We start from the raw sequence: 22,671 nt of genomic DNA on the forward strand, positions 1-22,671 counted from the left end.
AGAGAGACACGTGCCTGCTGCTGGACAATCCTGTTTCGTATCTGTACTGCTGAATCAGGTTGTCCAGGTTCCGGCAAAGCTGGAGGGTCACAGAAGCCACCACTCTTTGGAGCACCTTCCCCATATAAGGCAGGGAAGCAGTAATGAGTCCTATCCACTGGGGATGCATTTTACAGGCACAGTGCTGGTGCAAGGCTCTTATCACGGCACAGAGAAACATGCCTTGGGAGGTGATTGGCTGAGAGTGCAGATACTGAAGGGAAGTCATTGGCTGCTGGGGGTTGATGTGCTCCAAGTCCGTCACGACAAAGTCAAAGCCCGCCTCGTTCTCCTCGGGCACGGTCATCACTCTGTGCTCCAGGACAATGAGCCGCTGGAGGACTTTCAAGAGCTGCGACTGCAGGGTGCTGCCGTTGTCAAGCTCGTCCTCGGAGAAATTGATGAGGCTGTCTTCAGAGTAGCCTTCCTCAATGGCCGCCATATTTTTCCCAGCGACCTTCTCGCTGTGCCACTTCTGGGCGCTGAAGATGGAGGAGAGCAAGCAGTGCAGAACCACTTTCTGCACCTTGCATTTGGACAGCATGTCCGAGATGAAGCTGGGAAAGCCCTTCGTGGAACTCTCCACCACTTTGGCCAGCTCGGCAAAGAGAAGGGTCAAAATCTCAATGCTCATCATCTGCATGTTGCGGTTCCCTATCAGGTCTTGCGGGGAGACTTTCACGTGGGTTGGATAGTGGCTCCGCATGTAGTACAAGCACAGAGAAATGAGGATCTCTATGTACATGGAGCTACGGAAATTATGGTTCGAGTCCACTGGGATATGGCTGTAGAAGTCTTTGCCCATAACCGATATGCGATGTCTGGCCAAAAGATTCTGAAGTAAGGACAGCTGTGGGGTATAGGCATTGTTGACGCTGGTGGTGGAGATGGCATTCACAAAAGCGGAAGGGTTTGTTTTCAAGATGGCTTTAATGGCAGAGAAAGCATAGAGAGTCCTTGAGGAGTCATACACCTGAAGGTACAACAGCACATGCTGGTATAAAGGATGGATATTAAAGTGGGGCGACTTTCGCATTCCTGGTGACCCTGCGTCACTCTCGATTTCCGAGATCTCTCCCTCTCCGCAGCTGTACCAATTTTCCAAGTCGAGGCCATCGGTGAAGAAAACGCTGGTTTGTTTAAGCTTCTCAGCTTGCGCCTTCTTCTTCTCGTCGTCTTTCCTCTTGGCTATTTTGACTTTGGGCTTTGCTCCCGGCTGCTTACCAGACTCTTTCACGATGGTTTCTTTCTCCGATGTTTTTTCAGGGAATTTCCCTTTAAAGCTGAACTGGATGCTGCTGTGACTTCTCTGCCTAGACTTGGTTTCCGCTGATGCGGAAATCGGGTCACAGAGACTCTGCTCGCTTACTGAGATGCAAGGAGAGGAATTGTTTCTGGAGATTTCATTGGAAATGCTGTCCAGTCCCGTCTCGGTCGAGGCAGATAGCAATTGAGAACTGTCATTGCTAAGCAAACTGCTCTGACTGTCTTGAATGTTTGGGTCTTCAGCTTTAGCAGCCTCTTCGGAGGGATCCAAAGCATTTAGCTTAGTGGAGGCATCTTCTGAATACAGGTAATGCTTACCTGGTTCGGTATCTTCTCCAAGCCCACTGACAACCTTGCATATCAAGTCAGTGACCACCTGCTGGACAATTTCATCCGGCGAATCTCCCCTCAAATGCTGAGAACTGTCTGTTGCCATCAGGCTTTCAGCTTCTGCCTCGAAGCTTAGGTTATCCCCAGCAGATGACTGGGAACAGCCAGAGTCAGAACTCTGCATTATTTCTATCTGATGGTCGGGAAGATCAAAATCAGATGCAACCATAGGAAGAGTTTCACTGCTGGTACTCAGTAGGGAGATCCTGTCACTTAATGGGTTGACTGTAAGACTGAAGTTCTCCATTTCATCCATGGCAAGTTGCTTTTCATTGTTCTCTTTAGCAGTAATGTCTTGTTCCTGACTTACCGGCATGTGGGCAAATGCTTAAAAGAAAAAGGGAATTAAGATGTGATGTTTTTCTACAGACACTGAACAATTAGTTCCCTAAATCATGTAACATTCCTTCCTTGCTAAAGCAGCTTTACAGACAGTCCACTCTGATCGTTTACAAGTTAATATACAAGAGTCCTATTCAGAGGCTGTATAAATTACATTTAGGTAGCTATCCCTCAGTTAACTCTAAATGCTCTGTAGATGGGTTTACAGACCCAACAGAGTTCTGGATCAGGGCCCATCTGTGTTGCAAATATGAGCAATTACTAACAGAAGTACAAAAGGCACTCAATGCGTATTTTTAAAAATGTTCTAAATCTGCAAAGCAAAGCATTTGACCTCTGATTAAATGTTGCTATTGGACTTTGACATCAGTAATTGATAAAAAAAGCAGAAAATAAAGTATGGGGGGGGAATATAAAAACATTGTGCTTGGTTTACGGTTTAATTAGGTCCTCATCTGGCATGTCAAGAATTCCACATTAAGTTAGAGAATAAATTACTTTGTGCAGTAGTGCATTGTGGATGAGTAATAAACAGAAAACAATCCATACCAGAATTAATTTTTAAAGGGTTGGTTTAGTAAAACACAGAAATTATAACCTGATGACCAGATCATCAATAATCTATCATAAATGTAACTGAATAACTTCCCAGTTCATAACTTACATACTTGGACTAAATTCCTCTTGATAAACAAGCTTATCAATAAATCTAATAATAAGTTAAGACTCTTAGACTAGATGACAGTCCACAAAATAGGAAAGAAATAATGTTTAGCAAAGACAGTATCGGCTTCAGTTTGTGGCATTGTTACCATTATTGGCGAGTCCCTTCTAAACCAATACAGTGGTACCTCGGGTTAAGTACTTAATTCGTTCCGGAGGTCCGTTCTTAACCTGAAACTGTTCTTAACCTGAAGCACCACTTTAGCTAATGGGGCCTCCTGCTGCTGCCGCGCCGCTGGAGCACAATTTCTGTTCTCATTCTGAAGCAAAGTTCTTAACCTGAGGTACTATTTCTGGGTTAGCGGAGTCTGTAACCTGAAGCGTATGTAACCCGAGGTACCACTGTATGATGTCAAAATTGAGATGCTTCAAGAAAATGGTATCAGGACAGAATACTACCAGAGCACTCCATTTTCCTTTCATACCATTCTAGACTCCACGCCATCCTCTCCAGGATCAGTAATGGCATGCGCAGCATTGGCCCAGCTACTAATTCATGGATATATTCCATTTGTGATATGACATGGAAGTGCAGGCAGCCCCCGATTTGCTTGGCGGTTGCGTTCTGGGTCATCGCATGAGACGGGGGAGCGTATGTAAGCCCGCCTTGAACGTGCACAAAATGGTCATTGTCTGTATTACGGAGTATTGTAAAGGCATATTAGTAAGGCAGATATGTGAAATTAGGGTTTTTAAACACAGTACTTACAATCACCACAGTTAAATTTCTGCATAAAATTATTTTCATTTTCATCCTCAGGATAACAAGATGGTTTATTCCAGTAACATTCAGCCTGCACTCTCTGGACAGAAATGCGCTGAGTTTTTGGGTGGAGAAGCAACAGAAGCAAAGGTTCAAGGACTCTTGCAATGTCATGACGTTGGAGCACTTGATTTAACCAGGCTTGACCGACTGACCAGGTAGAACCATCCAAACTGTTAAGGCTGTCCAGCATGATAAACAAGGACCTGAGGATGGAAAAAAAAATCCAAATAAAAACCACAATGGTTGTAACTATGGGCATCAGCCGGTAGTTTCTTCAGCTGGGGAAACCTGGCTGAACAACTTGACAGACACTTCATCTACTGCATAATGGGAGGACTCTGCAAAGGTCTAAGAGATGACAGAGGTCTCCCTGGGCTATCTTTCCATTTGGAATTGGGAGAGGAGCTGCCTTCCCGGTCAGAAAGCGACATGGCTCTTCCTGGGTAGAGACAATTAAACTCTGAATATTTTTGCACTATCTTTGAATCCAACCAACCTGTCAAATGAGCGACCATACGATGAGGACTTGTTAATATGGAGGTCTCTGGTGAGGTGCCATAGCACTGCAAACTTGGCATGAGCTTCTGTCCTGATTTTCTGCAGAATAAACAGACAGATAACATGGTTAAACAATTCACTGGAGGAAGTATGGAGGGAAGCGGCAATCTAAATCAGGGCCAAGTCGGAACACATGGAAACCGTATAATCAAGTGATTGCTGCGGTTAAATCATAAATGAAATCACAAGCTAGCTTTTGGTTCACAATTTTCCTTTTTGTACCTTTCCCTCAATACAGTATCAGAATAGGAAAGCAGAAATAAGAGGGCAGAGCAGTATGAAGCTTGTTATTTATTTAGTGCCATCCAAGAAGCTGGACTAAAGACAGTACCTGAACGAAATTAGAGGAAGAGCAAGCCTGGTTGCAAAGAACCACACTGGAAAGAAGGAACTATTTTATTTATTTTATTATTATTTTTAATTAAGACACTACTGTTAGGAAGGAAGGTTGCCTGCATAAGAATTGCACTGTTCCTCACCAACACCACCGTGAGGCTCCCATGTCTTGCATTTTACCTGCATAATCTGCAATGATAATATAGGATTCTAAAATAGTTTCACTGCCTCAATTCCCAAATTTAGCACACCTCAAAAGAGCGTAATACATGGGAGCCAATATTTACCTTGTCTCTGTGGGTCAACTGTTGACTGATCACATCCTCGCAAATGCTAGATGACGGAACTAGATTGTGCAACTGGAAAAAAAGCTCCACGCTCTTCTGGTGATGTTGAGGAGTTCCATCACCCAGCTGGTCCCATAGTGTTAATGCCACATGCTTTGGAAAGGAACACAGGAGAAATACACACAGACACAGTTATAGCTGTCTTATCAGAGTGAACAGCTGGGGGGGGGGGAGATGCCTAGGTGTAGCCCAGCTGATGTAGAAAAACACTGAGATCCAAATGTGATGTAGGTGCTCCTCTACAATGAGAAGGCACCTCTGCTTTTACAAGGTTTCCCCCCATTTCTGCCAAGTCTATCCCCTTGCTTCCACCCCAAAACATCCTATATTCTTCCACAGGGTCCTCTGTCCCTCAAAAGTGGCTTTCAGGGGGTTGCGCAGGGAGGTTAGCATGAAAAAGCCTCACTGTTCAAGCAGAGGTCCACCCATGAGTTTTGAGGTCCAAGCCTTTATAAGGCCCAGAAAGAAGTTTCTGTAAAATGCAATAACAACATCTGTTTTAGCAGCAGTCTCATTGCAAACCGCTTGGTGCCACAGCAGCAGCAAAGCCCCTTGTGCTGGGTTTCCCAAGCGCCCCATAACTAGCTGGCTGTCAGACACTGGGAAAGTGCTGTGCAGTGGACTTTGACAGGGGTGGGGGTGGAACAACAGGGTGCTGCTGCGCTCATGTCCTGCTGGCAGGCTTCCAAAGGGCCACTGTGAAAACAGGATGCTGGACGAAATGGACCATTGGTCTGATTCAGCAGGCTGTTCTTATGCTCTTATCAGGATTGTTGGTAAAATGCTTAACAAGTAGTGTAGTGAGTAATCAGCTTCAGAGCAATGTATTAAGTTTCATTTAACCCAAAGCAGTGATAACAGTCTCGTAAGGTGCAAAGTTTGGGTGCAGTACTTAGAAATTAAGTACCTCTGAAGTTCAGAAGTGGGTCACCAGGTGGACAGAACTGCTGTGCTAGTTTCCCAGTAGGCAGATCACTGCTGGAAGGGGGAAGGGTGAGGTATTAGGGAGGTCAGTGTGGTGCTAACACATTGGCAGGAGCACCAGACTGGCTCGCTGGTGTGTTTGCACCATGCCACCCTCCCTGCTGCCTCACGAATATGCAACAACAAACCACCTGCTGGGATGCTAGCATAGTAGCTGTGCCCCACTTGACAAGCTTCTGCATAAGTCCTGCCAAAAATCAATAGAATTTAAGGACATAACCTTGTCTAAATACAATTTTTAAAAAAATTCAAAGTTTCTGAACACGCCAACTTCAAACCATAGGTTATGCAGCTGACTTACTTTCCCAGTTAGAACTTGCTTTAAACCACCACCTAAGAACTAATCAGGCTTTGTAGAAAGTGAAAATAAATGTTGCAGAGGTTCTTTGGCCTGGCACATTTTTATCATTACTGAAGCTGTATGACTGTTTTACTGTACCTTGAAAAAATCTGTCTTTTCAGCCATGTATCGGAGGTTGCCTTGAGTGAGAGGAGGTCTGATCACAACAGCCACTCTTCCTTGGTTTGGACTCAGAGGTTGTGGCGCTTCCACACTATTCAGATTCTCTCCAGTGACAAAAGCAACGGACTGAGTCAATCCCACTAAGTCCATTATTAAAGAAATAGTGACACCTTGGATGCTGAAATCACTGGCTTGTCTGCAAGCACCCATAAGAGTCTGGAGCCACAAGGGGGGCTGCTCTTCTTCACAATCTGAAAGGAAATGGCTTCTGTTAAAAAAAAAGCAGTTCCTCTTATATTGGAAAATTATATTTATTCCCACCCACCACCCCTCCATCTTGCATATCTACTGTACCACCACCAGCTACTTCAAATAGGTTAAACTCTAATGGGAAAAGTAGAATGGGCAGGGGGGGGGAGGACTTTGCAGAAATGTACCACAATTTACTCTGCATGTCAAGCTGGGCTTTTGATGGCCTATCTTCAAACAGCAGACCAGCCCTGTGCTACCCCAAACAGGTAAGCTGCTTTTGAAAACCAGTGTTCAAAAGCAGTTTCAGATGTAGAATGGAGAGGCTGCTTTGTGATATTTTAATTTTAAAAAATCCTGATGCGTATATGCAGTAGGCACTTGGGCCTACTGAAATGGATCACGGCCCCCATCTAAATTTGTAATGGATCTCAAGGGATCATGACAAGCAACCATATCACGCAGATAATGTTGAACAGGAGGAATGAGAGATTAATTGCCGTCTAAAAATGATAAAAGGAATGAAGGGAAGCAGTAATACAAATATGGTCCCCATCCTAGAACTAAGATGTACGCCTGATTTGCACACATGGGGTTGTATCCAACTAAGTAATACTCAAGTAGACTGACTGAATCAGAAGACATGACTTGTTTCAGTCCATTGATTTCAATAGGTTTATTGTGTGCAACGCATGGACTGTTCCATTTATTTCAATGGAGATATCAGATCTGAACGTGCCTGCTGATCTGCAGACTCCACTGAAAGCAGAGGTTGAAGGTTCATGGGCTAAGTACACACATCAGAATTCCCAAGCTTAAATGAATTACTTGCCCTCCAACCATGAATTACTTGCTTTCCACAATCATCCCTTCTATTCCTGCTTCTTTAGCTATATGCAACATATATATAGGTCCTTAGGCATGACAACTATAATCTGTGCTAAAAAAAACCCCAAAAACACCTGACATGAAACTGAACAACAAAAAGGTGGCAAGATATAGTAGGAATAGCCAATGTCACATCCTCCAGATTTTGCTGGGCTACAACTCCCATCAACCTCAGCCAGCAAGGTCAATGGTTGGGGTGATGGGAGTTGTAGTCCAACAACATCTGGAGGGAGTAGAATAAAAAACCAAAACTCTAATAGTTGGGTAGTTAAGCACTTATGAAAGATGGAGTAGCAACTGCACACCATCCGTGTCACTGGAATGGAGCTACTTTAATGATATGGCTATTATTTCAACTACGTAAACCTCAGGTTGGCTGTGGGGGTGTGTGTCAGTAACCTCACACGGATTGTACAAAAGTGCTTCACAGTGGGCCCCTTGGGATGAGGTCTTGGGGAACAGAAGCTCAGAACCTTACACTGCACATGAAGAAGGTTCTCAGGCTCAACCCCCAACATCTCTAGCTAATAGGACCAGGAGGTGGGACAGGCCCAGCTACACCTGAGACCCTGCAGAGCCAGTGCCAGTGTGAGCAGACAGCACAGGGATTGATGGACAAATAATCTGACCTGGGGTAAGGCAGTTTCAATGCTTCCATATGAGACTTTGGATTTCAGAAAACAAAGCTTCAGAAGCCCCAGAGGAAATGAATGCCTGTTCTTTGAGACTAACTGACACAGAATACTACTACTGGCCCCCCAACCTTCTTTTGAAAGATGAGATACTTTGTATGCATCAACAAAGCTGTGAAGTTTTCATATGTATTAGGTACTCAATACAGGAGCTTATTAACTGCAAGCAACCATATCAACACAGCAGATGTGAAGTGTAAGAATAACCTACACCAAAAATACACTGGAAGTGCATCAATTTACATCTGATGTATCCCAATGTCAAACATACATACTGATAGGAATTAAGCAGGATTGGTTTCAAAGTCTGAAGCAAATCCATTCCAACAATTACCCAAATCAAAACCCAGTATACCTCCCATCAAGCCCTTTTTTTTACTAGGAAACATTTCTTTAAAAAATAATAATAATAAAGAATAGGAGAACTGGGTTTGTGCACAACGAGAGAAAGAGAAACAAAAGGTAGTCAAAACTGGTTTTACAAAAAGTGAAAGATCAAACCTGAAAGGAAGTTTTAATGGGGAGGAGATTAGAATGTAGGAAATTACTCACCAATATCTGTCTGCTCAGCATGTATTTCTGATGTGTGGTTTCCCTCTGCAATGTAAACTGGAAAACTTGAGCACTCAAGGAAGAGCTGACATGCAGCAATGAAGGCAGAGAGGTATTCTTTTGGCGATGTCTTCTTAGTGGTCCTTTTCCCTTTAGCTGCATCCCCTTGTGACTCTCTGGTACACTGTGCAGCCTCTCCTTTCCCCCTGACGAGGTCCTCCTGAAGCTCAGCTGCTAAGGGCCGAGACAAGGAGTTGCTTGGAATGATGTACAGGTTGATAAATCTGGTTAAAAACTGCTGGACATACTCCAAACAGCACTGCATTGCAGTCTTCTGAACTGTTGTTGTCTTCCCACTTCGAGATCCTGTCCCCTGGGCCATCTTGGAAGACGGCTGAACAATTGTTTCCTCAGAACCCAGAGTGGAAACTGTCTCAGTCTCTGAAGAAGTGCTGCCTATAATGGGGAGGCCAGTTGTTCCAGACCCCCCACTCAGCATCCTGTCAATGTCATCAGTCGTATCTGCCTGATACTGCACAAACTCGGTAAAGCCACTTTCGGAGGACCGGCTGCTTGGAGGATTTTCACCATCTTCAAACACATCGTTTGGGTTCTCTGCAGAAACTGGTGGCATCTAATTGAGACAAGAGTAAGGAAGGAGCAAGAGCTGAATAAAATCAGAGGGGGAAAGCAAACCATGTCATTTTGTGTGTTAGCAAATGTTGTTCTCTCATTTTCACCAGCTGCACATCTCACTGCATTTGTCTTTTGTTTATAGTTTAAGAGGTGAGTTCAGAAAACCAGTCTCCACAACCCACAGTGATTCTTTGCCACCACCACTTAAGGGATCCTCACCAAATTTGATGGGATTCCATACGGGTGGCAGGCAGGCCTCTCTGGGAGAGTTTCCTACAGCCAAGGTGCCACCACCGAGAAGGCGCCGTTCCTAGTAGCCACTTGTCTCACTTCACTTGGCAGGTGCACACAGAGCAGAGCCTCTGAACTTATGGATCAGGTCTTTTACACTTCCGGGGAAACAAACAAACAAAAATATGCATGCATATTCCTAACTTCTTAAGCCTTTCTGTGTTCCTGGTGCACATGGCACACGAAGCTATCTTTTTTCTAATATAAAGCCCACAAGGTGCATATGTAGCTGCCAGTCCATTCTTGAAGTAGGCCACAGGTTTTAAAGCAACAGGATGGGAGCTAAGCTTATAGCAACCGTTTCAAAAGTTGGAGCTGTTTATTTTTAAAAACGAAACAAGAAGAATATTTTCTGTATTACCTTTCTTTCTTCCCATTCTTTGACGATGCTGTGCCTGCTCGGAAACTGCAAGGCACCGTCAGTACCAGCGGACAACAGTGGAGGCTGAACTTTGCTAAGAATCTTTGAGCAGAGTTTCAAGGAATCCGCTAGCTCAGACAAGTGCAAAGTCTGCAGGTGGCTCGTCAAGGCAGAGATCATCCTGAGCAGCAGCTGAGGCAGATGTTCCGTTTGTATTTCAATATAGGTCTCCTAGCAACAAAATACAATTAGAACTGGTATCAATGGCTTCTGTAATTTATCCTTTCTATGGACTTTAGCTACAAGTTTCAATAGTTCTATTTTTACGAAATTTGAAAAAAGAAAGGAAATGAAGACTTGGTTAAAAAGCAGCAACTTTTAAACATGGGGTGATAGCTAATTCTGTTTGTCCATTAGCAGGGAGCACTGCCAGTGGTGCAACAGGGGCTTCCCCTCGCTCTCCCTACAGCCTCCCAATCTGCTTTTGAGGGGTGGGAGACATCTTGGATCAGATGGCAGGGGGAGCATGGAGTGCTGCAAAAGGGAGGAGAGGAAGGGGAAACTAGCTTGGCACAACACTGGGTATCACTCATATTATACATATGAATTTATAATATTAAATCTTGCTCACTTAACAAATTCAGTCACAATATGCAGGGGAGAGTCATGCTGTGGGAAGATGGGTTTTATGGGGATGTTTAGAGAACCTGTGCTGCTATTTGCTGAATAGAGACCTGTGTATATCTGTGTATCTATCTATCATGTGCATAGAAGCCAACTCTTAGGGGCCAGGGAGGCTTTGGCTCCCCCTAAAATATTTGAAGGGGCTGAGCCCCACCCAAGTTGATGGGCATTGCCATTCAAATGGTGTGCATGCACCATGTCATGTGATCAATTATGTGGGGTGGGGCATATCTGCCCCCCCTTTTTTATTCAAGTTGACACCCCTAAGCATGCCTACTTATGTGTATTTATAAATGAACAGGTTGCATGTATGTACAAGAACAGAAGAGTAAGCAGCACAGTCTTTAAAATATTTCAGGAAGGATGGTTATTCTCCCTGCTGTTTAATCTACATTTGACACAGTTGTTATAACAGCAAAGAAAGCAATATTTGGGGAACTGCATTAAGCTGTAGTGATTTACGGGCTTGGAAAATGTGATAAAACTCCCAAAAGAAGCGCAACTCGGTGTGTCTGATGAAAGTGAGAAACAAATGTGCATTTCTTGTGTAAAAAAACGGTTGTTTGAAAACACTCTAAAACTACAAACTGATAACAAATCCACAGAGGGCAATCAAATATTCACGATTCTTTCACATTTAATATTACCAAAATATATACTGTCAGAAACATGTAAACGGATGACTTTTAATCAAAAGAGGAAAACAGTCTGAATGTCATACCTGACAAAGCACTCTCATACTTCTAGTAGGCTTTGAAATGAGAAAGCAAAGAGTTTGAAGACAAAGGAGAGATAACAGGAGGCAAAAAACCCAAAACATTTCTAAGAGCCTTCATTAAGATATACAATGTTGATAGACAAATATGATTGCGGCATGCATAAAAAACAACTGCTATCTAACAAGTTTAATGAAATCACAGCGCCACATATCCTGCTGTCAATTAGCATAGTAATAGACAAAGGAGGAGGGATGCAAGAGAAAGAAGTGAGGCTGAGCCCACAATCAAATAATAAACAGAAGAATGATCTCTGTGTGATAAAATCTCACTCTTAAAATTAAGACCCTACTGCAAGGGGAATGTCTTCCCCTCAGGGGAGTCTTCCAGGGGCCACGTGACTGTGAGGGGACCGAGGCCAGACGGAAAAGTGGAAAGAGCAATGTAGAAGAGTTTTAGCTCTGCAAGGTTAGCTAGTTTCTATACACACAAAGACATCCCTGTCTATCGTCCATCTAGACAAGCAAGGGTCATCGGAGGTGAAGACACATTTCAACCATGCAGAAACAAGCAAGGAAGGGCCTTGGCCTGGGGAGAGTTGGACGAGCCAGACAGAAAGGACCAGAGGGCTGCATTTGGCCCCCAGGTTCCCCACCCAGCCCCTATCATATCACTTTTGAAGCAATGCCTGCCCACTTTGCTGGATTAAAGACCTCTTTCATGCCACATGGAGGGTTACCTAGCTTAGAAAACCACAGAGTAGTGGGAGGAGAACCAAGTTGCGAGCAGTAGAAATCTTACCAAAGATACTATATCCAACAAAAAATCAACTAGCAGGCAGAAATTGGTAAGGGGGAGTTCAGCAGGTTCACTACCACCTCCAGGCACAGTCTGTAGTCGGGCATGCAGTGTCCTCCTATGAATTCAAAGCATAATTTATTCATTGGTAGCAGTGTGGCTGTGTAACTAGTAATATTAGCAGGATATTTGGCCCTGCTGAAGTTGTCGAACTACAACTCCCATTAGCCTCAGCCAGCCTGGCCAATGGTCAGAGATTATGGGAGTTGTAGTCTAGCAAAATCTGGAGGGCCACAGGTTCTACATCCGTCAGATAGATTAATAACCACAGACAGATATGTAGCACTGCAAATATCCTCAAAGTAATGATTTGCAACGGCATCAGTTCACACATTCAGCTGCAAGTCACCAGGCACTGAATCATAACACGACACACATGCACATGGAAACTGACACAAAGAGTAAAGTAACAATCTACGTAGAGAGATTCCTCTTTCTAAAAGATCTATACAGCATACTTTGACAACTTAGAAGCACAGTATATAGGTTTTTAAAAAAAAACGTAAGTGTATCAACTCAATTGTGCTCCTCTACCAGGACACAACAGTACACAAAACATCTTCAGTGAAATATAACTTACCTACAACATTCTTCAAACCAACGGGCAATGTAATCCCACATATAGTAAGGCTCAAAAGAATTGAACAGAAGATTGGCAGTTTTAATCAGCTCTGCTGTTTTCTTATTTTCCCTCAGTTTGCTGAAATAAAAATGTAACAACAGTATTCAGAACAAAGGTACTCCGTTTGCAATCTTGCTCCAAACCTACTTCCTGATTTCCCTCACAGCAATCTCCCCCTTTGTCACTATACTTTCCCACCTTTATCCCCCTCCTGCAATCCTACTGCCCTTTTATTTTTTTGCTATCATTGCCACAGAGGCAAAACCTCTGAATCCGGAATCGCTCAAAGCAGTAGACAAGGTAAGAATTTGTCGCTGCTGACACAGCCCACCACAAGCTTCCTCAGGGAGATGAAGGGGTATAGCTTCTCAGCTGGAACTGCTCTGAATGAGCTGCAGAGATAAGAAAGAAGTCCATCCATTGCCAAGTCTGTGTTACTGGCTACCAAGCAAGCAGAACCTAAATCTGCAGTGCAGAAGCCTTTGAGCACAGGTCTTTCTATGGCTAACTATAGGATAGGCTTTGTGAGCTGACACAACTACTGAGTTGTGACCAGTATCAGGCTAGGCATTCACATCTACAGTAGAAAGAGAAAAAGGTCTTCTTCCCCAACCTCCTCTGCTTTAACACTTTACTTGGGCTCCCTTTTCAATATTAAATCACCATCATAATCCGTTTCCACTGGCTTAGCATGTATTCTGAGAATTTCATGGATAGGAGGTGCTCACTGATTAATCACTAATGGGAAATATATATATAAAACGGAAGGGGGGAATTATGTTTGGTTTTGTTCTTATTTTTACCACGTACTTCGTGTTTTTTATATTGTATTTTTATGTTGTGAACCGCCCTGAGATGAAGGACAGTATATAAATTTAATTAAAAATAAGAAACTAATTATATCCCAGTGGACTAGCACCTGGGAGGCTAGAGTTCAAATCTCCACTCAGCTGTAAAGTTTATGGGGAAGTAACCTTGGGTGTGTCACCATCTCTCAACCTAAATATCTCACAGGACAGGTGCACAAATAAATTGGAGAGAGGAAGAAGTATGTATCCTGCCATGAGCTCCTTGCAGGGAAGGTGGGATATAAATGTAACAACAAATAAATATGCTACTTTTAAGCACACACACTTTGTGAATGCTCTCCCTAAAAATACCGGCTCGGGTCGGGTATTTTAAAGGTAAAGGCAAAGGTACCCCTGACCGTTAGGTCCAGTTGCGGAGGACTCTGGGGTTGTGCGCTCATCTTGCTCTATAGGCCGAGGGAGCCGGCGTTTGTCCGCAGACAGCTTCTGGGTCGTGTGGCCAGCATGACTATGCCACTTCTGGCGAAACCAGAGCAGCGCATGGAAACACCGTTTACCTTCCCGCCAGAGCAGTACCTATTTATCTACTTGCACTTTGACGTGCTTTCGAACTGCTAGGTGGGCAGGAGCTGGGACGGAACAACGGGAGCTCACCCCATTGCGGGCATTCAAACCGCCGACCTTCTGATCGGCAAGCCCTAGACTTTCAGTATCTGATCCAATCCCTGACCCACATGACATATCCAATTAATATTGCAACTTCCCACATTCTCAAAATAATTTTGCATGAAAGGCTGCTGTTCAAGAAACTGGGCTTTAGGAAGGGATTTCTCTTTTTTCCTCTCGATATAGCCACCTGCTTAGCTGAGTATGGTCCTTGCTGAAGGAGGAGTCCACCTGCAGATCCAGCTCTGCTTTGCATTGAGTATATAATGTCCTAAATACTTCAATCAGTACATCCTCTAATATTACAGGTCCTACAAGGAACAAGAGAAAAAAATTATATTAAGAATTCCACTGGCTAGTATCTGAATTCATTTTATCTGCAGTTATACCAATTGTACAATTCAATAATGCACAACAAAAGACACACAACTTTATCCATGCTTTCTATTTGGCTGAAACACGTTGGCGCTGCTACCACTAATTTAAGAAGGAATGTGATCTCCTGGCACTGCCAGTACAATGTAGTAACGCATTTTCTATGGCTGTGTTGATTTCATTAAAACTTAATATGTGCATGCTGTCATTAAAGATTTAGGCTATGATGTTTTAACTGTTACTAAGTTTTATTATACCTGTTCAGATAGGCATATGAGAGAAGTGCAAGGTTACTCTTTTACTTATGGTGCATGCCTCATTTCATCATATGCAGTACCTTAGAATGTCTGGATGTTTGTTTGTTATTTTGCCCTCTGTTACTACTATGTGAACTGTTACTTATTTAACAACAGACACCCCCCCCCCCCATTGGCATGCAAGGACATTCATATAGCTACCTAGCTCAGGTTTGTCCAGTAAACTGATAAGAATCCGAAAAGGCTTCAGATCCTGCGTCAATGTGCTCTCCTCTCCACACACGTTGATCTGCAAAATTCCCACCATTGCCTGTAAGAAACAACGCATTAGAATCAAGAAGTGAGACAAGAGTTTAGACTACAGTGACCAAAGCACCAGTAAGAAAGCATTCATGGTGCTACCACCTGAAACGCTAACCTAGTTCTACAAAACATTGCCCTCCTCCCCACTCTTCAGTGGGAGCAGCCCCTGGATCTAACTCCCTTTCATTCCCTTAAGAGGCTTTCAGTTTGTGAAAGGGACATTCTGGATCCAGTTAACGGTCTTCTCTCAAGGGTATTCCTGGGGTATGCCATTAAGATTAAGACAAGGTTAGGCCACAACTATGGATCAGAAATTACTGGAAGTGTGAATGTACATTTGTCTGCCTGTCTGCCACATCTGGGTTCCCCATGCCATCATTTGAGCATCCTCTATCTAACCATTCTCCTCATCCTTCACAAAATCAAGTTAATTTTTGAAACAAATATGAATTACCAATGCATGTCGGAGCCAAAATTGCTGTAAGGAAAAAAAAATACCAGAAGACCAGGGGTGGGGGTGAAATACACTGAATGTACTTAAAATTACTTCTTCCTTTAATAACATTGCTTTGAATGATAATTGCTTGCATTTAAAAGTTATAACGCTACTGCTTTTAGAAGAAGAGTTGAAGAGAACTTTCTGGTTCCTTGCACAGTCAAGCAAACTGCTTGCTTCCCAAAAATGGTACTAGCTTTGAACAAAATGCTCCCCTAATATTTGCAAATGTGTAGTCTACTCCCAGTCTCACATTTTGCACAACACAATAAATCCTTTCAATATGGGTCAAAAGGTGCGCCACAAAACAGGTTTGGCTTAGAGTCAGCTAATCAGGTGGCATGTTTGCCATTAGCAAGAGGAACCCCTATAGAAAGACTGAACAGCTTGTGATCTACCAAGCTGAACAGAGGCCACCAGCCATTTTGGAGAACCTACAAGGGACACACGAACAACGTATCGAAAGCATGACTACCTGAACTAGCATTTCCTTAGAGAAAGTATTGAAGTAGTACGTAGCATGTTCTTCAGGATTGCTATGCCTTGTGCTTCTAGGTCCTATAATGGCACCATTGTTATCAAAACCTTCAAGCAAAAGGAAAAGGAAAAAGCATATGGCAAATTAACACAGTGTTTAAATAAGTTGGTAAAGAAGAACGAACAGTGAGAACAATGGCTTAGTTCTGATAACTTACCATTTTGCCGTCCAAATATTGTTCGCAAGAGGAAAGACCATTTTAAATTTAATTTAATAAAAGGCAACTGGTGACACAAAGAGCAAAACATCAAGCTACTTTCACTTCTACAGGAATTCCTGGCATTCTGGATGATGAATGCCACACTTAATTTTCCAGTGATGGGAGGAAATATAAATTTAGACTTTACAAGAATTCTACTATAGTCATGGCACTTTTGAATGTTTACATTGGTTCACATACATCATTTCACTCTAATAATTACAACCATCCTCTAAGGTAGGTCACTGTGCATTGCTGAGACCGAGAATGGCGGCATGCCTAAAGGCTACTTGGCAAGATCAAAGCTGGGCTGAGATTTCCACTAGGGAGATCCTGATTCATAGTTCTCTCAGGCTGCAATCCTAAACATGCTAACTTCTGAGTAAACAAGCATAAGACTGCACTGTTAAGCATTACATCACATCAGTCTGTGGCCAGTCTGCATCAAAGAAGTGGAAATCTTGTTATTAATAAAAAGACAATCTGGCTTCTGTATGCATATTTGAAGCTGAGTTTTATTATTATGCAGCTAAGCAAACATTACCTACTAGTGCAAGGTTGGGTTATGAAATAACGTGCATTTTATAGCTGATTTATATAGGCTATCCCAATTTGCGCTGGATGGTATAGGTGGCAAATTTATTTATTACTTATATCTCAATGCATGGCTCAACGCTCTTCAATTGTAGTCTCAGATAAAGTACATTACAACACTCTAGCTTGGAGGTTACAAAGGCTGGTAGTAGCCAGGCTATGCTTTGCTAGATACAGCTGTCAACCGGCCATAAAAGATGCTCTGGAAAATCCAGGAGCAATGTTGAGTCCAGTAGCATGCCTAAACTCCACACCCAAATTCTCCTTTAGGGGAAGCAGGACCCCAACTGGAACAGGAAAACCACGACTCTGGTGTCAAGCAGGTCCCCTTCTATTAACATCACCATCTTGTCTGCATTAAGTCTGACAAGGAGGAACAGAGCCAAGCACACTAATGAAGCCTCCTTATTCTCACAATTTTTGAACAGCCTCTCCAAGCAGTTACATGGGATACCCTCCAGAGGTTGTTGAACTACAACTCCCATCACCCCTGACCAATGAGCATGCCAGCTAGGGCAGGTGGAACAACTGGTCCAGGAACATGCGAAGGGTAGCATGTGAGCCATCTCTGATGTAGGTGATGAAAATGATGCCAAGACAATGCAGACCCTGCAGAACCACATAAGGCAAATTCCAAGAGCTGGAGCAGCAGTTCCCCAGTACCAAGTTTTATTCTCTAACATGGCGACGCAGGTGGCTCTGTGGGTTAAACCACAGAGCCTAGAGCTTGCCGATCGGAAGGTTGGTGGTTCGAATCCCCATGATGGGGTGAGCTCCCATTGTTCGGTCCCAGCTCCTGCCAACCAGTTCGAAAGCACGTCAAAGTGCAAGTAGATAAATAGGTACCAGTCCGGTGGGAAGGTAAACGGCGTTTCCGTGCGCTGCTCTGGTTTGCTAGAAGTGGTTTAGTCATGCTGGCCATATGACCCGGAAGCTGTACACCAGCTCCCTCAGCCAGTAAAGCGAGATGAGCGCCGCAACCCCAGAGTCGTCTGCAACTGGACCTAATGGTCAGGTGTCCCTTTACCTTTATAGTAGAAATTTATATGGCATGTATGTATGTATGTATGTACGTACGTATGCATTCATTTAGCTAGGTGTACTGGCGGAGATAAGCTGCTGGTTCAGTTACTGTTACTACTGATGTTTTACACTGCATTTTTAGTTCCCTGCTTCAAAACTTCTTGTGAATTAAAAGGCAGATTATAAACTACAAATAAATTATAAATTTATTGTATCTTTAGTCAGCCATAACACAACAGCAATAGCTACAGGAACATTCAAAATGTTCCGCAACAAACTTTAGTCCAAAATAAAACCGCACATACTAAAATGAAGGGGAGTTTACAGTGTTACAGTTACAATGAGGTACCAGTTGATTTTATAAAAATATAAATCCCGCACCTACCTAGAAGCCAGGCATAAAGCCTTCTATTGAGTGACATGTCTCTGCGCAGGACTACATGAAGAGATGCTGACAGAATTCTGATCATGTCTGGGCGCGTCGCCTAAAATTGGGAATGTTACATTTAAACAAAAAACTGCAGCAGGTGTTACACTCAAGAGTTTTGTTGTATAGGAGAAAAAAAATATTTTTATTCACATCCCAGTACCTGTGGATTCATGCAGGCTGAGATCTGGAATCTGACAAAAAAAATCTAGGCTGCCTGTTTTTAATCAACCCCTTATTGCGCTTGCGCCTTTGCCGGCACCAGCAGACAACAACCACATCTCTCCTTGAAGCCTATACCTAGTTTCAGGTGATTTAATCTAATGAAGTACACAAAAAGCAAAGCCTAACATTTACATTGCAATGATAATAAAATAATCACCGGGGAGAAAGAAATCATGTTTCCCCCTGAACACACAACTTTAATGCAGAGTTAAATGCTGATCACTACATTGATCTACTATAAGCAAGAAAATGATCAAAGATATCAGAGGCAGTCTGGGTTGGCCAATCTATTTTTAAGACAAATAAACAGCTTATATTCACTTGCTTACCTTCACAACTTTGCTGACACAGAATACAAGCCAGCTAATTACCAAGTTTCAGTCAATGCCAAGTAACGCTACTCGTTTGCAAAAGCTGTATATTGCTATTTCTATAACGTGCTCCTGAGAGTTGCTGATATAATGGATGAACTCAAATGGTCTGCTCTGGTCATCACGTCTCAAATTCAGAGCTCTGATATACATTTCCATCTGTGTGTGCAACTACCACAGACATTACGTTACACACAGTAACAATGGTCTTAATGCAGTTGTTTGAACTAAGACATGAATTTCCAAATACAACATTTCTTGCGCTTTCAAAAGCGACAAAAAAAACTTGATCAAAGAACAAAACTTTTCCTAGGTTGTTATTTTAATACCAGGAAACATGATTAAATACCACAAGGGCCAAAATCATTAGCAAAGGTGGCAGCAAAAAAAGCACTACCAGCACCACAACACACAGTCTTTTTAGCCTCTCCTATGCAGCGGCCTCCTATGATGGCTGGAAAACCACTACCAAAATCCAGGGGTACTTTCAGGACTCCTTGCAGCATGAGGGATTGCCACCAGAAAGAAAAATTGGCATTGTATGCATGAAGGGAACCCTCTGGAGTAAGTATTTAAGAGATCTTGTAGCTGGAGAGTTAATCTCTTACACCAGAACATGTTATTATTCAAATCTTGGGGAGTCTTTTAAGAAACGTTGGTTGAAGACTGCACCCATGGGTAATACGTATATGCAACAGAGTGATTCGCGGAATACTCATTCAGCAGTGTTTTACCTGACTCATGTGGAATGGAAAACAGAAAAGTATCAGGTCCAGTGTGCTTCTCTGTACTAGTACACTGGAATCCTGCACTGAGGTGCTTACTGCTTCCACCTGAAATAAAATTACCATTAGTATAGGCATAATTAGCAATGCTGATTTTGTTTATACACATGCACACAAACATCACAGACTTCTTTAACTAGAGGTCCAGTTAGGATGATTCTCTCCCTAAGCACAGCAGGATAAGCATGACTGTGTCCTCCTACCCTCCACGGAATCTGGACATTGGCTTTTACACATGTTCATCCTATGTCTGAATGCCCAGTGGTCTTGGAGGGAAGGAAGAGGCACACCAAGCAAGCAAGCAAGCAAGCAAAGGAGACATAAGGCTCAGAGATTGTGAACTTATCTCTGAGGAATCTGACCTGATCTGAGTCAATATCAAGCAACATGGAAAGAACGTAAGTAATGTAGGGCTTGTAGGAATAAAATTACGAAAACACTTGGAAAATAATAGATAATATCAGATACTCAGTCCTATAATACCATGGCATCTCACAGAGTAAATACCAGAAAATGTAACTATTTCTCCACACAAACCCTGTGCTCCAAATTTAAACACATTTGGCCATAGCTACGCTGTGAAAAAAATATTGAATGCTATTTTAGGAAACAAAACACAGACCTTCAGAAACAAGATTTTAAAAATGTTGATCTCATAAGCGCTAAGTGACTTTAAAAGTATCAAGGATTACTTGGCTTTTCAAGCAAAGTTCTCCGGCCAACGTTAAGCTCTTTTAAGTCCTACCAATTTCAATGGGAAATGCTTAATCCTCTCTCTGTGCCTTTAAAATGTGCTTAACTTTAAAGCATGCTCATTGGTTTGGTCTGATGGGCAAAGAAATGCCATACTTCGAAAGTATTCTCATCATTTATATCAGCATTTTTAAAATACTTCTAACATGCAGATTTTTTGCAAGTTCATCTGCTGCTAGAAAGTAAACAGGATGTATTCCTTACGCAATAGTTATTTCAAAAGGTGATGAAGATAATGAACTGGGGCTGGGCTATTCCATAAACAAAACTTTACCGACTCTTACCATCAGTTCAATGTCACTGCCTATTATATAAAGCTGGTCTTCCATGGAAAGCTTCCTGTTTAGATGGGAGAGGACATAAGTAATGCCAGGCAACCGAACAGCAGGACTAGTGAGAAGACTACCCCAGAGTGCACTGTAGAAAGCTGATTGGTCCACTGCGGCAGCTACCTTCTCCAGCAGAGTGTTGGTTCTGTGGCATGAGCAACAAGAGCGTGTGGAAGTAAAACAGTAAATAAATAAATCTGGAAGGCTCAGAAATCTGGGTTGATATACCTGACTTACCTCAATTAAAACAGAAGGCCATTAAAAGAAAACAAAAAACCAACTTGGTCGTAGTTATACCTGCTACATTATATTAAAATTTCTTTCTTGGTGGTTTTAAATTGTTTTCACTGCTGTGCTTATACCGGTTTCAGTTTCAGTTTTGTACTGGAAAGTTTTGACTCTCTCGACTTACCCTTTCAACTTCCTTTTTACCAATACCCTCATTTTATAAAGGCTCTTTCTTTTGAAGTCAAATGTGACTTCAGATGTGTTTGATTCTCCTGGCAACTGTCCACTCACATAAATGTTGAAGGTGATAACACTATGGTCACTTTACCTAGCAGTTCAACAACGGTTACATCTCAAACTGGGTCCCAGGAACAACTGATGATAAAGTACAGGGTTGCCATTCCTTTCACCTGTTCTATAACAGACTGTTCCAAGGCAGTTCCTTAGCGTATCTAGAAATTTTACCTCTTTATTGTGACTGGAACATGCACGTGAGGGTAACTGAAGTCACCCATTACTATAGAACTTCCTCCTTTGGCTACTTCCTTGATTTCATTCTCCACCTCAAGATCACTCAGGGGATGACAAAACATCCCCAGTCCTAACTTATTCTTGGGCGTCCGATACAGCAATTCTGTGACAGAATCTGGAGAGTCTGTGCTTTGAGAATGCCTAGTTTCTTGGACTATATACTATTTTGTGCACAGAGTGCCTCCACCTCCACCTCTTCCCTGCCCTACCTATGAAGTTTGCATCGAGGGATTAAGATTAGCGTCTTAGAAATTTTCACAGTGCACAAGATTTTATAACAGTGGTATTACATTAGCCCGTAGCCTTACCTCTCATAATACTCTGAACCTTCCTCCAAGCCAGGAAGTATCCCAGTTAACAATCCTTGCAAGCCCGGTTTCAACGTTTTGCCCAAAGGAAGGTAATAAACTTCATACAGACTGAGTAATGCTGGTTTGACAGACATAGCAGCATTCGCAAGCAGAGGGAAAAGCCCAGAACTGTTTTGGGGGAAAACAGAGAGATACAAAAGGGTACTGAGAGGCTGGACTGGTTTATATGGATAATTTTCAGCATATGAGGATAACCAACTAACAAAGAGAAAGGCTGCTTAATCTATACATTCTCCGGATCCATTTCACAGACTAGTAAGTTTTCCTGAAGAACATCACCATTTCCCACGAGATCCTACCCAACAGAGAGGCTTGTTTTGAATGAGACACTATACACAGTAATGGAATTGTGGAGATTATCCAGTGAAACATGAAAATGCAAAGCTACCATTTAAAAACATAGCTAAAAAGCTGAAAACCATTCATGCCTTTATTAATAAGCATGCTATTGCCACTCCATTCAAATTGAGCATCTTAACTCCTGAATTCAATCCTTGCCTTCCACATTCTGGTTATACTGGGATTCAGTGCTTCTGCCCTCTAAGTGCAATACAAACAAGAGATGTAAGAGAAACATATGCTCAGAGTAGATATGTATCTCCTTTCATGCCCATCTTATTTGGTAACC

General features: G+C 42.6%; 1 protein-coding gene across 1 annotated transcript in view; it reads right to left on the reverse strand.

Moving 5' to 3' along the window:
* The window catches only part of DOP1A (DOP1 leucine zipper like protein A), a 52,931-nt gene that overhangs the window by 18,318 nt on the left and 11,942 nt on the right, over positions 1-22,671 (reverse strand). The window contains exons 4-20 of the mRNA XM_082216966.1: positions 21,981-22,151; positions 20,869-21,058; positions 19,781-19,879; positions 18,409-18,508; positions 16,145-16,254; positions 15,072-15,180; positions 14,429-14,549; positions 12,722-12,841; positions 12,085-12,199; positions 11,289-11,318; positions 9,884-10,114; positions 8,596-9,229; positions 6,191-6,465; positions 4,708-4,860; positions 4,023-4,123; positions 3,470-3,729; positions 15-2,022 (exon numbers count right to left, since the gene is read on the reverse strand). Of these exons, the coding sequence (XP_082073092.1) occupies positions 15-2,022; positions 3,470-3,729; positions 4,023-4,123; positions 4,708-4,860; positions 6,191-6,465; positions 8,596-9,229; positions 9,884-10,114; positions 11,289-11,318; positions 12,085-12,199; positions 12,722-12,841; positions 14,429-14,549; positions 15,072-15,180; positions 16,145-16,254; positions 18,409-18,508; positions 19,781-19,879; positions 20,869-21,058; positions 21,981-22,151 (4,827 nt within the window). The remainder of the gene's footprint in view (positions 1-14; positions 2,023-3,469; positions 3,730-4,022; positions 4,124-4,707; positions 4,861-6,190; positions 6,466-8,595; positions 9,230-9,883; positions 10,115-11,288; positions 11,319-12,084; positions 12,200-12,721; positions 12,842-14,428; positions 14,550-15,071; positions 15,181-16,144; positions 16,255-18,408; positions 18,509-19,780; positions 19,880-20,868; positions 21,059-21,980; positions 22,152-22,671) is intronic.

The sequence above is a fragment of the Podarcis vaucheri genome (assembly GCF_965113315.1).
Source record: "Podarcis vaucheri genome assembly, chromosome: 3".
NCBI classification, from domain to species: domain Eukaryota; kingdom Metazoa; phylum Chordata; class Lepidosauria; order Squamata; family Lacertidae; genus Podarcis; species Podarcis vaucheri.